The following is a 16,030-nucleotide window of genomic DNA, read 5'->3' on the forward strand; positions in this document are numbered from 1 at the left end:
AGAGAGAGAGAGAGAGAATCTCCACGCCCAGCACAGAGCCCTACATGGGGCTTGATCTCACAACCCTGAGATCATGATCTGAGCTGAAATCAAGAGTAGAATGCTTAACTGACTGAGCCACCTAGTTGATCTGAAAAATTTTAACTTTTAACAGGATCTTTCAACCCCAGGTTTCTATTTCTAAACCTAGGAGACAAAAGTTCAGAGGAATTTCAGACTTTCATAGGATAGCATCTGAGCTACTTCTGTCCTTGGCTAAATAAATAAATAATAAAATAAAATTTGGGTGTTAGGAAATGTTGAACAGAGGGCAGGTGGGAAAGTCATAGAATTTTCCAGCGCTTCCTTGGGTTGGATCATGGACTCAGCTTAATGTGAGGTGACATTCCCGGAACATTAGATCCATCTATGTTCAGATAAAAGTATATAACCTTCCTAAAACATCATTTCACTGTTTGAGATTATCTCTAGTCTCTTGTCTGTGCTGGTGAGGTTTTCCCCCTGACTAGGCTTCCTGTTTCCACTAATGCCTTTTTCTTTCCAATTCATTTTCCACAAAGCTGCCAGAATGATCTTTAGCTGTAATCAGATTGTGTCACTCCTTTTCTTCACTCTCCAGTGGCTTCTCATCACAGTTCAAATAAAATTCAAGTTTTGGGACGTGTGGGTGGCTTGGTTGGTTAGTCTAACTCTTGATTTCAGCTCAAGTCATAGTCTTGGGGCCCTGGGATTGAGCCCTGTATCAGGCTCAAAATTCAGTGGGGAGTTTGCTTGGGATTCTCTTTTCTCTGCCACCATCCCCTGCCTGTCCCCTCTCTCTGTCTCGTTCTCATAAATAAATAAATAAATAAATAAATAAATAAATAAATTCTTTAAAAATAAATAAAATAAAATCCAATTTTTTACCTTGGCATTCAAGGCCGTATGTGGCCTGGAGTTTTGCTCATTACTCCCTACACTTCAGCCACACTTTTTTTTTTTTTCCTGGCTGGGGTCTTGCAGCTGCTCTTTCTGTCTCACTGGAATGCTTTTTTTCCCCCCCTGGCTTTTTGCATGGCTGGTTTATTCCTTAACTTTTCTACAAATCCTGAGTTTGCAGCCTGTTCAGTTGGTTTAAGTCACTATTTGGAGAACAAGTTAAGATCAAATTTATCACCTTTGGGGGGAAAAAAAAAACATAAAGCTTACACACCTCGGGGCAACAACATATAATGTTAATTATCTGGGCTTGGTCTTATGAAAAATATTTTTATGTATTCTTACTTTGTAGGAGAAATATTTTTTATTGTGAGAAATTCCTACCTCTCTCCTTCTCATTTGCTGAATACATATTAGGACCTGCCCTTACTTGTTACTTTCTCACTTTTAACCCAATTTAATAATAATATAGTAGCTGTTATCATTTTTGAGGGCTTCCTGGGGGCTATGTATTGTTCTGAACACTTTACACGAGTTAATTTGCATAATCCTCATAATGATCCTATTGTGTGTATCCTTACTTTACAGAAAACAGAAGAGGGAATGATTAGAAAGTGGCAGAGCTGGGATTTGAACCCAGAAAGTATGGCTCTGAAGCCCATGTTTCTAACTACTACCTTGTACTAAGCTCATTTACCTGTTTTCATCTTCAGGCTCAAACCTGCCAGTCCTTAGATTGGTCCTCACCTTGATGCTGACTATATCTGGATATCCCTTTTGTCCTTGATGCTGGCATCCTGTCTAGACTGTAGGGTGAATGTACATCTTACATACTTGCTGCTGACACTGACAGGGAGATGGCACAGTATCTGGCTTGAGGAAACTCGTAGGCTAAAGATGCACATCGATGAATGAATTCATAGGATGATGCACAGGAACCAAGGGAGCCCTGCCCTCCATTCCCTGTGCTCCTTGACTATATCCAGCTGTTGACTCAGTCACCTTGTTTTATGCTCCATCATTGGCCCTTTTCCTGGCTGTGATGGCCTGTCTTGTTTTAATGATAGATGTATGGGTCAGGGTTCTGGCTGGAAACAGTGTGCTCAGGGCGTAAGGGGAGTGGGGGTGTGTGGCCAAAGAGAATTTAGCTAAGGAACATTTATAGAAGTGTGAGCAGGGTTGATGGAAACAAGGGATGGTGAAGGATCTGAGACTAGCAGTAGCTGGGAGACATTACCCCTAGGCTTGAAGGGCAAGGGGAAGAAGTGGTGTCCCTGCCAAGAGGAGGGCTGGAGCCTTGGACGAGTGAGCATATACCTGGCAGGAACTCTGCCATAAGGGAATGCAGCCACTGGACTCCTGCATGGTGCTGTAGCTTTCTGCTGATAACTTCTTTTTGAACACCCACCAGAATTCCAAGGACAAGGGGGCTTAGATAATGCAGTTCTTAAGAGGCCAGCCTCCTGGGATTCAGAAACAGGCTCAAGAAGACTTGGGGATGGGTGGGGTGGTGGGGGTGTGTTGAGAGGGAGAGTAACACAACAGATGACTTATTGTCCCTTTCTGGTTACTTCCGTGGGTTCATCTTTTATGCCTATTTCTCTGACCTCTTTTAATTAATTCATCCATCCATCTATCCATCCTTCTATCCTAAGCACTTAGGGTGTCCAAGATCTTTTTAGCCCCAGGGAAGCTACAGAAGTAAAAGTGCTGCCCTGAAGGCACTCACAGTATATGCATGATGTTCTCAGCCCTGCCTCAACAATCAGATCTGGTGTTCCTGTCAGTTTCTGTCCTCCATCATTATTCTGGGAAAGAATAGGCCCCTGCCAATAAGCACTTCAGAGAGTGCTGTATCACGAAGGCTCTCTGATTCACAAGCGGCAGAAAACCTAACTCACATTGGCTTAAGCAAAGAACAATCAAAAATGGTGTTTATTGGCTCATGGAACTGAAAGACCCTAGGGTATTCTGGCTTCAGGCTTTGATTCAGAGGACTGATTGCTCTCCTCCAAGATGGGCTTGTTGTCAGGTTCCATGAGGTGGAGGGATGGATGCTCTTTCCAGTGGAAAAAATAAGGACCTTTCCCCTCCCAGACCCAGAAAAAGTCTCCTTGCATCTTTGAATTGTTCCATGATGGGACTGTGACCTATCATGAAAGCCAGGACACTGTGGCACTCCGAAGGGCAAGAATGAGTCATAAGCTCACCCTGGAGTGTGTGTGGAGGGGGTTGCCGGTGCCTTTGGAAGCCCACAGACTAAGATGGAGGATGTGGATGCTAGCTGGCAAAAAACAAGGGGTATTAAAGACAGAGTAGAATATACCTGAACCTGCTATGGATAAGGTATCCAAGTTATTAAATCTCTCAAATCGAAGACCAGAGATACCTAGGATTTACAGATTTTAATTTTGTCTTCTAAATGCACCTGCCTATCCATGCCTCTCTCTCACCTTTTCTCCTTTAGCCAGATACTAGAATACAAAAGACCACCCCACCCTACCCACCCTACCCAAGAGATAGGTTAATATAATATCTTTAAAAGAAAAAAAAAAAGCTTTAATTGTGCCATTTGCGTAGATTCAGCTTATAATAAGAAATCAGGAGATACAGGGTTCATTTAGTAATCAACTATTGTTTTTTTCTGGCGCTTAAAAAAATCTAATTTTTTCACTCACAACCAACTTGGCATTAAAGGATCCCATAACTTGGTCCCATTAGTCATGCACTTTTATCCTGGTGTTGTATGGACTTCAGAGTTGGACAGAAATCCCACCTCACACATTTATTGTTTTAAAGATTTTTTTTTATTTATTTGATCAAGCAAGCATGTGGCAGCAGCGGGGTGGGGGGCACAAGGAGAGAGAGAAGCAGACCTCCTGCTGAGCAGGGAGCCCAAAGTAGGGCTGGATCCCAGGACCCCCGGGATCATGACCTGAACCCAAAGCAGATGCTTAACTGACTGAGTGATCCGGGCGTCCCTCCAGCTCACACATTTAAAGAGCCATAGGCCCTTGGTCCAATCAATCATCTGTTGTGTGCCTTTATTTCTTCATTGGAAAACAGCGTAATATCATCTGCCAGGTGCTCTGCTAAATATTTTCTTTCTCTCACCTGTATCCTGTCTGTCCACGTGTCTGTCAGTCTCTTCTATGCAATTATGTGTATGATCTCTCATTTAATCTCTCCGACAACCTTGTGACAGGTAGGTGACAGCTGTTTTACACACATAGGACATAGGCTGAGGGAAAGAAGCAGCAAGCTCATGTGGAGATGGTTGGTGTTGGCAGAGCTGGGATTTGAAATCCAGTTTCCCAAGCCTGTGGGAAGGTTAAATGAGACCACGTGTGTGATTCCATCCTCCCTTTCCAGCCCCACCTCCCATCCCCATCTCTGGCTCTGTGGGAGGCAGCCACCGGCTAGGAAAGAGTTTGAGGATATAGAAATTATATTAAATTCTCACTTCTTAGTCTTATGATGATTCGATGGTCCACAGTCTGAGTTTTGTTTATTTTATTTGTAAAATGGAATTTTAAAAATTTTATATACTTATTCATGAGAGACACACAGAGAGAGGCAGACACATAGGCAGAAGGGGAAGCAGGCTCCCTGAGAGTAACCCAATGCGGGCCTCAATTCTAGGACCTCGGGATCACTACCTGAGCCAAAGGCAGATGCTCAACCCCTGAGCCACCCAGGCATCCCTGTAAAGTGGATCTTCAAATGCCTACTCCATGGGTGGGTGGGTGGAGACACAACAATATGAGATATACTGTATGTAATGTACTCCCCACTTCTTTTCCTTACCTGTACTGCTTGGACCCGTTCTTCAGGGCCCATCTAAAGTCAAAAGAATCCAAATTGGAACCCCCACCTTCTCGGTGAGGCCTTTCTTAATGCCTGGAGCCCCAGTCTACACCATTCTTGCATGTGCAATGTGCAATGTTGTGTTTATCTCTGTACCAGCTCCTGTATCCATTTTATTTACCAAACATAATTCCAGAGACAGAGGAAGTACTCTGTAAGTAAAATAACAGTACTGTTTTTTTTTTAATCAAATGATAGAAATGTTTAAACGAGAATGGAATTTTTTAGATAAGTGCTAAAAATTCTACATTTTTCAACTTCAGGAATCTAAGGCTGCTTGGTAAAAGCTGTCGTAAGGGAAGTATTTTAGTGGGGGAAATTAGACTTTTCAGTGACTAACCCCAAATTAGAAATCTGGAATCCAGAGAACGCATTGCACATATTCTGAGCCTGGATATTTTTAGTTCTATTTGTGTAATAAACCCTACTAGTGGATTTATTTACATATAACTGTGTTTTTTTTCTATTTTAGATGGAGCAGATTAAAAGGGCAAATAAACTGTTTACCAGTGATTGTATATTTCTGAAAAAAACTTTGAACATCCCAGTTATATCAGAGAAGCCTTTGTCGTTTAATGGGCTTAACTCAATAGATTCTCCAGAAAGTGAAACTGTTGGTAGCAGTTTTTCTCATGAAGAAGAGCCGACAGCAGCTGGGGAAGACCTCTCTCCTCCTAGTAGTCCTCAAGAATCCGATGTTCAGCCAGTACAGCCTGAAGAAGTATCAGCTAGAGATTTCCTGCAGAGACTAGACTTGCAGATTAAGTTGTCAACACAGGCAGCCAAGAAACTAAAAGAAGAGAGCAGGTAAAAATATGCTGATAAAATGTCAGAGGCTGAATTAATTACAATGTCCTTGCTTAGCTACGTTTTGTTTTGTTTTCTCTTCTTTGCTCTTCTCTTTCTTTTTCTTTAAAAACTGTATTTTAACTCTGGAAAGTCATTTTCAACATATGAAGTCTAAAAAGAGCTACTACATTCTGCTTAGGGCTTTATCTGTTGCAATGTACTTGTTTTTGTCTCTGTTACTTATTATAAAAAGTTTGCTTCTTTGCTTTATTAGCATAACTGTCCAGCCAGCAATTCTGGATAGCAGCCAAGTGAAACATCTAGTTTACCCCTTCAAAGGAAGCAGTGCCGGAGGGAATATGATCCTAATGCAATTTGTCAAAGACATTGTCCATTATTTGTTACTGGGTGTTTTTCATGTGAACTTTTTTCTTTGTTCTTTAATTTGATACTAGGGCAACTCTTTGTCCTACATAATTGGTTTTCTCTTTCCTTTATGATTCCAAGAATGGCACAAGCTGCTGTATTTCCTTTTTTGCCATGGCTGTCAGGAAGCTTACAACTAAAACTAACATTGAGTTCAACTACTACAGTATTTCTTATGGTTAATAAATTTGTATCTTCCTTCCCTTAATCCTGATTTTTTTATTTCTATCTAATTCATCTTATTATATGTATGCCCTTAGTTGTTAGCACATCAAGTCCTTTTGAGAAAAAGGTGGAATGTAAACAAATATAAACAAATATGAATATAATAATTTTATAATTTAATGTTTTTAAAAAATGTAATAGAAAAATATAAATATATAACAAGTGCCATTCTTTTTTTTTTACAAGTACCCTTCCATATTCCAATAACTGAGATGCCAATGAAATGTAGATAATATGGTATACCCAAATGAGTATTTGCATTTCATACAACTTCCCAGACCTGCAAAATATTATAAATAATAAACTTTTACCCTTATTTGGCAAGTGGATATTAAGTTATATATAAGTATATGTATTTTCTGAATATCGTTTTTAGACACTGATTTATGCTGAATTTCTTTTTTTCAGAGATGAAGAAAGTCCCTATGCAACTTCCCTCTATCACAGTTAGATGATCAAGGGTGATAATCTAACCTGGATTGAGAGCTGTTTGGATTGTAACGAAAACAACTAAAGATTCAAAAGCATACATCCTTTAAATCACAGTCTAGTAGTTCCACCTACTGCAATTGCACTGAAATGATTATTTCCCTCTGGCTTTCTATAATTTTAAGTCTTTATTATGGCATGAGAGCAAAATTATATCTTAAAGCTCATCACTTTTGTAGGTGATGGTAGTTTTTAGACTAGTTTTTGTAAATACTAGTTAACATAAAGCATCAAAGACTATATACATATTCAAGCTGAAAACAATGTTGGTCGTCTGAGAAATCTTAAATATGTGAAATACATGGTTGCTGTTTAAGTGATGCTGATTTTGCTATGTATTTATAACTTAAGTGCTATATATATATATTTCGATATGTATTACATATTCTGTATTAATATAAAGAACCAAATTTTGTCTGCTATTTTGTAAAATAAACTACAAAAGCCTGAATGAGAAAATAAATTATGTTTTCATATTTGAGTTGTCAGTTTTTTAAATTTTTTTTTTAATTTTTATTTATTTATGATAGTCACAGAGAGAGAGAGAGAGAGAGAGAGGCAGAGGGAGAAGCAGGCTCCACGCTCCGGGAGCCCGACGTGGGACTCGATCCCGGGTCTCCAGGATCGCGCCCCGGGCCAAAGGCAGGCGCCAAACCACTGCGCCACCCAGGGATCCCCGAGTTGTCAGTTTTTTTTAACAAATGGAAAAGTAAAATCAATTAAAAAAATTTTTTGTAAAGATTTTATTTATTTATTCATGAGACATAGAAGGAGAGAGGCAGAGACACAGGTAGAGGGAGAAGCAGGCTCCATGCAGGGAGCCTGATGCGGGACTCGATCCCAGGACTCCAGGATCACACCTGGAGCCAAAGGCAGACACTTAACTGCTGAGCCATCCAGGCGTCCCAATCTTTAAATTATTTTTGAAATAGTAACAGCTTCTCCTCCATTTGCTTTATTATTATATTTGGAATTTTAAAAACATTTCAATAATCTAAAAGCAAATCGATTATAGGTATTAGTAACCTTTGCATTTTCATAATATTTGAACTGATTTGTTTGAGATATGGTATAAACATAGAATATGATCAGAAGGAGAAATTAAAAATGCCATGCTCTGATGCATTGGTGAATTCTAGTTTAGACTTTACTAAGTCACTTTGTAGGGAGTTTTGTAGTCAAGGTGCTCATTTGGATTGAGGGTTAAGTTTTTATTCACATAATTTATCTTTTATCACATGTAAAGGTTATAGCTGTAAATCTTAAGCAAAATATTATTTACAATTAATTTTGGGGGGGGGAGTCTTACTTTTATTCAAGTACCAGGTTAGATAAATCTTTAAACTTCCACAATATCCCCTATATCCCCAAAGGAATGTACTTTCTGTGGGGGCAAACAGGATTCTCCCTTCATTTTCTTTTCCCCATCTTGCTCCTCCAGGTCTTCCCTTAAGCAAGAAACCGGTGCCCATAGATGTCAGTGCAGCAGAGGTTGTAGGACCAGAACTATACATACCCAGCCCTTGAGGTGCATGCATGGGAAACAGTAGTCGAATGCCCTTGTCTTGAATTTCTTGTTTGTTCATAATAGACATAATCCCTGGTGTTTTGACTTCTCTTGCTGTTATCATCTTTGATATAGGGTGATCTCTTGATCGTGCTTTGCTACTACCTGACGAGAGGGAGTTAGTTGGCAGAGGAGAAAACAAAAAGAAAAACAAAGGAAGGGAAAATGTTGTGTATGCAAGGCAAGGTCTAGGCATCTCTGGAGGAACAAGAACTTTAAAAAATGTAAAGTTATCATGTTGTTTAACATGAGTTGATCTTAAACTTGGGAGTAAGATAAAAGATAAAAGATAAAGTAGATAAAGATAAAAATCCAAAAATGCAACCTAAAAGATGTACTATAAGCAGAAATTTAAAATTAAGACTACCATCTTAAAAAATATTCTTCTGAGTATTTCGTTGTTGCCTAAGGTCTACTCTAAGAAGTGTCTGGCCAACACATCTCTCTCCTTCAAGTTATTTAAAACTCAGGATTTGTTGTGGCCACAGTTGAACTGTGTTGGGTCAGAGGACTTTAGTACTGCCTTGGAGGAGTGGACTGAGTCACAAGAAAGCAGGTTTGAGGCCCAGTTTTAACCACTTACTGGCCACCCGAGTTTAAGCACACCCTGTGCCCTTCTTTTTATGAACCACTTTTCTCATTTCTAAAACAGGGCCGATGATCTCCCTTTTGTCTTGGCTACTGCCGGGAGCTAATGAATGTGTGTCAGAAAATACAATAAACCCCTAAACAAATGTCTTATTTAAAAATAGACTGCATAGATATCTAGATTATTGTAGAAAAGTAAATAGATCAAATGCTTTAATTGTAGCCAGATTTTTTTTTCCTGATGTACGAGCAGCCTATTTGGACTATAGAACAGGGGTGAAGTAGTTGGTCATGTTATCAAAGATGACATTAAAACAATCTGACTCACTGTGTTTGGCAAAGATAGTTTGGGCAGAGGTGTGTTTAGTTCCTCTTGCTGCTCACCAGGGAGTACTGGCTTCTCTAGAACATACTGAGTTTAGTTTTTGTGGGTGTCAGGCTTTGGTATTTGTTTATTTTTACAACTCTAGAGAGGATGGGGAGGAAGAGCAGTGGTTTCCTACTTGTGAGAAACAGCCTCTTACATTACAAGTTCCCCAGCCCTCACCAAAAAGTAGATACCAAGTAGGGGCATTCGAGACAAGTATCAGAAGGTCATTTGAAGTCATGAAAGCTAATACTCAAAGCATTATATAATTTTTAAGATTCCCAACTGAAATATAGAAAAATATGTTATTACTTTATACTGAATAATGCATTTTCAAAGCATTCTTTGGTTTGGAACCATTGCCCATTAACATTTCGGGAGGACCTTGGGCCACTGTATGTTGTTTCCAGGGCTGTGTTTGTGATGGCAGCTGAAGAGGAGTTGCAGGGACCTGTAAGTTCATTAACATTTTCCTCCCAGAAAGCTCATTTCCCAGCTTGGTCCACAAAGAAGGGAATGACTGTTTTCTCTACTTCTGTTCTACTACTGGGCCCTCTTGCTCTCTGTTGAGAAACCTTGGCCTGGATTAAATTCAGTTTAGATAACTCAGATCTGCATACATACATAGTTTTACTTTGCTTTTGTAGTGTTAATGACCTCATTTTTCTTCTTGGAGAGCACATAGTCTTCTCCACTAATAATCTCCATGTCTGAAAATTCAAGAGTGGGGACATATTGTTAGTGAATCTGGCCAATCCTATGCTTATCTTTCAGGTTCCTTTTTGCACCACTGGGCCTGATAACCAAAGGAACAGCCAAAAAAACCAAAGAGTTATCCTTTAAGCTAGAGAGGCTTTGAGGAAATGTTAATTTATTTTAACTCCCAAAAGGGAACTGGTAGTGGAAACATCTTGTAACAGACATTCTATGAGGTGCTTTGGTACCCAGCATGCCTTGAAAACAGAACCTCCTAATTCCTGAGGAGGTGCCTATGGGTGTGACACAGTGGGAAGAAGCGACAGTTTCAAGTTCTGTCCATGACAGGTTTTCCAAAGCAATATATCTCTGGTTATAAAATGTAAATCTATAAGGAAATAAGGATTCTATATACAAAATCTTAGCTTACATACGACTTTACTTTTCAGACAGTTTTTATGGCAAGAAAGCTATGTTTAACCACTTCTAAAAGGTTAACTACTGCAATTTCATCACTTTCTAATAATCCTTGGGTAAAATAACTTCAATCACAAAATTAGAAGAAGTGTTATAAGCTATGTTTTCTGAAACAGTCTAAAGACTCCTGGATCTTTTGCCATTTTTACAGGCTGCTGTAAATACGCTTGATGGCATTGGCTTCTTCTTTATCAAGGATGCCTTTCTCCACATAAGCATCAGCTTGTTGGTTGATGAAGTCCCTCATCTTTGAGAGGTCATAATCTGGAAAATATCATTAGAGTATCATGAGCAGAGATCAGGAAAGAGACATCCCATTATAATGATGACCATTAACTAAGAAGCTTTTTATGCAACAACGCCAACTACCATTCCATCCCCATCTTTCACATTGGATAACAGATTAAGTCTTGGCATTTGTTCAGTCTTTACAGTTTAAAATCATGTTTATATGTATTATATTATCTCATTTGCTGTCCATCATCACACCTGCAAGGTGTTCAGGTGGGGAAGTGTTGCTCATTTGACCATAGAGGAAATAGGCTCACAGACCAGGGCTGTGCAAACTTAATATTAATACCAATCATCTGGGGGCTCTTGCAGATTGGTATTCAGTAGATCTGAGGTGGAATTCCAGATTTTGCATGTTAAATAAGCTCCCAGGAGATGCTGATGCTACTGGACCAGGAATCACATTGGGGTAACAAGATCCCAAAGCTTAAGTGTTGAGGATCACATGGTTAATAAGAGTTACAAACAGAACCAGGTGTTTCAATTTTCTGCAAATGTTATACAGGTTAAGTGACTGTTGATATAACCCACGTTTTTTTTCAAATTAAGAATTACCATGATTTTTCACACTTATCTGATTTATATGCATGGAGAAAAAAAATATATGTATGTATAGAGTTTTTTTTTTTTTTTTAAGAGAAGCCTCTTTACAGCTCTTCTGTCCTTCTTAAACAAAAAAACCTGTGTAAACCATCAAACCACCCATCAAAAACAAAGTGATCCCCCAGTAAGGAGGATGCCTGTGGCATATTTCTGAAGGCTTAAAGAAAACCCACATCCTCTCTTGATGCTTATTTTCTTAAAAAATGGAAAATACAGAAACATGGAAATAAAACTTAAATCATCTGAATTGTATTAATCATATAAATAGCCAGAGTTGGTTTTTTGTTCTACTTTTTTCACTTTTCAAATATATCTCAACCCAGAATTGAGATCACAGTAAATATACAATCTTATTAACGAGCTCCTTTCACTTCACCCAGTGAGCATCAATATTCTTCAGCAACACCACTTTTAATGGCTACATACAATGGATCCTCTGGATGTACCAGAATTTATGAAGCACGTCTCTTGGGGTTAGACATATGGGTCTTCCACACCATGGCGTACTTGGGGAGACCTCCCTGCCCAGATTTTGAGTTGCCCGGAGCTGAGTTTCCTTGAGAACAACACTGTTCACCTTTGCTATAGCAGCCCCTGGGACAGAGCCCTGCCTTCTATCAGGTTGTGGAGGAAAAAAAAAAAGGGAGAGAGAGGGGAGCAAAAGCCCAGAGCACCCCAGGAAAGGAAAACTCTAAAGAACATCTCTGTAAGTGCCAGGTGGTTATCATATCAAGTGAGTGGAGGCTTAGAGAAAGCCTGTTTCCTCCCTACCAAGAAAGGCATCTGCTGCCTTTCTAGGGCTTGGGCGTTAAGATTCAAGAGATAACTGTCAGCCCTGGGCACTTTACCACCATCTGACTCGCTCTTCATGAAACTCCATGAGGTAAGTGAGCATTAGTAACCCCATTTCAGACATGAAGAAACGGGCCAGACGAGGTAAGTCACTTGCTTGGGTCATGGCCGAGTCAGGCTCTGATCCCACGTCTGTTTGTGGGACAGTCACTGCTTTGGCCATTCTACGGCCTTGAAGCAGTGAACATGAAGCAACTATCAGGTGTAGAAGAAATGCGCAGTAAAATGCTCGCGGTTTTTGTTGTTGCTGTTCTTTCTCAGTTCCCTTACTGTCAGGACAAAACAATATATTTGTGTGCTCCTCACAAGCTTCCTGACCGGCTCAAGGGGTACAAAGAGGTGCGTCTTATCACTGGTTCCAATTACTACTGGCCCTCCCGAGTTGGTTGCAGGGTCAACATCTTTGGTGGGACGCGGGGCAGCCCAGGGGCAGATGTGAAGAGGTCTGGGTGATATGAAAGACAAACAGGAAAATACTTAGCTTTCTTCTGAAATGGAAAAACTGCATCATTAAGATATGGCTGTCACTATGTCTTTTTTTTTTTTTTTTTTAAAGCACAGATCTTATTTTTAAGGGTGCATAAAGTTTTATTCTCCTCCTCTGCCTATCATATGGCCTTCCTTTTCCTGGATCTGGGAAGGAGACGCCGGTCACTCAGACCCCTGCCCGGCAAAGGGCACCGCAGAGGTTAAGGAAGGTCAGAACTAATAGAGCTAATGGACTCCCCCTCACACAGCTGCAGCCACTGCCGCCCCAGGAACTAGATCCCCACCCACTTCACGAGATGACCGAGGTCAAGCAGAGCACATATGAAGCCATTGGAGGAAAAGCTCTCTGCTTCTGCCTTCAGGAGGGTACCCTGGATGTCACCCTCACTTCCTAGAGGCAGAGGGGAGCATCGAACGCAACACCGTCTTTCAGAAATTTGCTCACAGCGCCTACAAGATGCAAGCGCTAGGGTATCCGTGCTTCCCCAGGTTGGTCATTTCTGGAAGTGGAAGATTAGATCGCAGGGTGTTGTGGGTTATGACCAGGAGTCTGGTTCATGTGAATCAGCAAAAGAACATAAGTACTCCAAATTGTTGGGCCATAAAATTAACACTGGCTTCAGAATGTATTTTGGTACCTACTGTATTACATTGATCCTAAGATCAACATCTTTTTGATTTGAAAGTCTTCACCGTCACTGATGGCACGTTATAATTTTTCTTCCTTAGTGGTGTATGAAACAATGGTGTATTTTTCAGTCAATGACAGGCTTGATGAAATATGGTTTCTGTGAATTTTAGTGGAACTGACAGCCTGGAAATTCACACCATTTTGAACCACAGTAAATAAAATATGTGTGGAGAGCTGATAATTCTTTCCATCTCACTCCATTTAACAAGATCTCAGGCTGAAGAGGGGCTAAACAGATCTCGTTCTCCCACTGTGCTCTGTCAGTGGTTCTCGAATTTGGCTACACAATGGAATTGTGGGGAAGGGGAGTTAAAAATACTGATGCCTACGTCCTTCCTTTCTGCTATAGCGGTCCTGAGATGCCACCTGGGGACCAGAAGCTTGAGGAGCTCCACAGATGATCTGAATGCACATTCAAGTTTGAAAACACGGCTCATCTCATTTTAAAAGCATCACTTGGCAACTGCTCAGCCAAACACCGGGGAGTCTTACTGACTCCTCTCTCCCCACGTTCCTCTCAAGTTTCTCCATTCTTTATTCCTCTGCCTTGGTTTAAGCCCCATCATTTCTGCTCCAGATCCTTGCCTCCAATCTCTGCCCAATCCTCTGGGGTCCTATTTCTTCAATCTGTAACCACATTGCTTGCGAGATAGATTTCTTAGTTCTTAACCTAATTAAGCCCTAATTTGGGCTCTTCTGACTAAAACTTACCTCCTTCGCAGGGTGCACAAGCTCCTTCCAGATCTGGCTGCTACCCACCTCCCCAGCTTTGGCTGTAGGTCCTCCCCACAAACACCCAGTGTTCCTGGGAAACCGAGTGGCTCCGGTTCCCAGAACGCATGACTCCCTTTTGTTCCGTTATGTCTTGGCACCCAGTGTTCCCTATGCCTTCATCTCTTGTCACTTAGCTTTACAGCAAAGGCTTTTCTGCAGACCTTTCTCCAAGTGCTGGCCATCCCTGCAAAGAGATGGGCCCTCACATTTGTACTACTACACCTGTCTGTGATGGCAGTGAGCAGGGCCACCGGTAGCTCCAGTGATGCTGGGAGCTCCTTGGTGGACCATAGAGGGCAGGCGGAGACTGCATCTGACATTTCTACATCTCTGGTATTCAGAGCAGAACCGAGTCTCATTCTGTGTTTTCGGGAAGTGACAGCTTTTATGATTGCAGAGTGCATCTCATGTGTGGTCAGAAAATGCCTTTGTTTAAAATACTCTAAGGGCACCTAACATTCAGTCAGTTAAGCATCTGGCTCTTGATCTCAGCTCAGGTCATGATTTCAGGGTTGTGAGATCGAGCCCCATGTTGGGCTCCATGCTGGGCATGCAATCTGCTTAAGATTCTCTCTCTCCCTGCCCCTCCTCTCAGCTTGCGCATGTGCACACACACTAAATAAATAATATTTAAAAAATACTCCAAGGAAAGTCCAAAGTGTTAATTATTGAACGTGGTTGATGAACACATGGGGATTCATTATGCCATTCTCTCTACTTTTGTTTGACATTTTTTACAATAAAATGTTAAAGAAAAGGTCTTTGCTTGAGAGCCTGCTTTGAAAAATAAGGAAATGGAAATTTTATTCCTGCATCTGCATTCCTGAATCTTTTGGGGCCCTGACAGGAGACTTTAGCCCAATTTGATTGTGAGAAACTTTATTTAACAAGAATCCTTGGCAAATGGGGTGAAATTGGTAATTTACAACCATATTAAATCCTTACCTTCTTTATTTCCTTTTTTGTTATGTTTCTTCAACCATTCAATATTTTTTCTGATGGCTTCCAAATAGGCTTCGGTTTTCCCTGGAAAAGGGAAGAGAACCCATATCAAACACTCACTACCTATCACTGCATTTCTTTTGAAAGATCACACTCTTGTTTGGAACCATAAACACTGACCTTGTGGAGCATTTGTGGTGTCCCTAATGAAGTGGGGTGCATATTTGTGTGCGTGGTGGGGAGGAATGTCGAGGAGAATGGGTAGGGATAGGATTCCAGGAGATAGGACCAGGCTCGTGCCAAGGACCCATTACACACACTCACATAAACACACACACGCGGTCTGAGGTCCTAGCAGAGAAGAGTTTTGATTCAGTTCACTGGATAAGTGGATGTCTTCAATTCTCAGACTGCATCATTTCTGGTTCAGAATGGTTCTTCAAAACTGAGGAGTATTCTCAGGTCAAGAATTAAATCGGAGTGGCAGATACTGCAAAGCCTCCATCAGCAAATAAATGATGTTAAATATGTCTCAGTTTGTGGCTTTGTATAGGCCCTTATGTAAGTCTTCTGCTCAATCTGGTAGGGAACATGGAAAAAACTCAGGTGAAGAGGTGACCTGGGCCTCCTTTCAAGGTTTGGATGTGAACCTTAGAACTCACTCTAGTGGACGCCTGGGTGGCTCAGCGGTTGAGTGTCTGTCTTCGGCTCAGGGCGTGATCCCTGGGTCCTAGGATCAAGTCCTGCATCAGGCTCCCCACAAGGAGCCTGCTTCTCCCTCTGCCTAGGTCTCTGCCTCTCTGTGTCTCTCATGAGTAAATAAATAAAATCTTTTTAAAAAAGAAAGAAAGAACTCTAGTAAATTTCCCCTGAATATAAACACTGTCCCATGGGCCTCAGGTGCAGCGAGAGAAAACTAGTTGGCACTGAAGTGCCTGCTTCACGATGCCCTTTATATACACTGGGGTCTGCAAGTGGG

General features: G+C 40.9%; 2 protein-coding genes across 5 annotated transcripts in view; one reads left to right on the forward strand and one right to left on the reverse strand.

Moving 5' to 3' along the window:
- The window catches only part of LYSMD2 (LysM domain containing 2), a 32,359-nt gene extending 25,169 nt beyond the window's left edge, over positions 1-7,190 (forward strand). For both annotated transcript variants that reach the window (XM_041729229.1, XM_041729237.1), the window contains 2 exons: positions 5,258-5,592; positions 6,634-7,190. In XM_041729229.1, the coding sequence (XP_041585163.1) occupies positions 5,258-5,592; positions 6,634-6,676 (378 nt within the window). In that variant the 3' untranslated portion in view covers positions 6,677-7,190. The remainder of the gene's footprint in view (positions 1-5,257; positions 5,593-6,633) is intronic.
- A 3,163-nt stretch (positions 7,191-10,353) lies between these two features.
- SCG3 (secretogranin III) overlaps positions 10,354-16,030 on the reverse strand; it is a 95,654-nt gene continuing 89,977 nt past the window's right edge. For all 3 annotated transcript variants that reach the window (XM_041743969.1, XM_041743971.1, XM_041743970.1), the window contains exons 13-14: positions 15,055-15,135; positions 10,354-10,673 (exon numbers count right to left, since the gene is read on the reverse strand). In XM_041743969.1, the coding sequence (XP_041599903.1) occupies positions 10,555-10,673; positions 15,055-15,135 (200 nt within the window). In that variant the 3' untranslated portion in view covers positions 10,354-10,554. The remainder of the gene's footprint in view (positions 10,674-15,054; positions 15,136-16,030) is intronic.

This window comes from Vulpes lagopus, chromosome 2, assembly GCF_018345385.1.
Source record: "Vulpes lagopus strain Blue_001 chromosome 2, ASM1834538v1, whole genome shotgun sequence".
Taxonomy (NCBI): Eukaryota; Metazoa; Chordata; class Mammalia; order Carnivora; family Canidae; genus Vulpes; species Vulpes lagopus.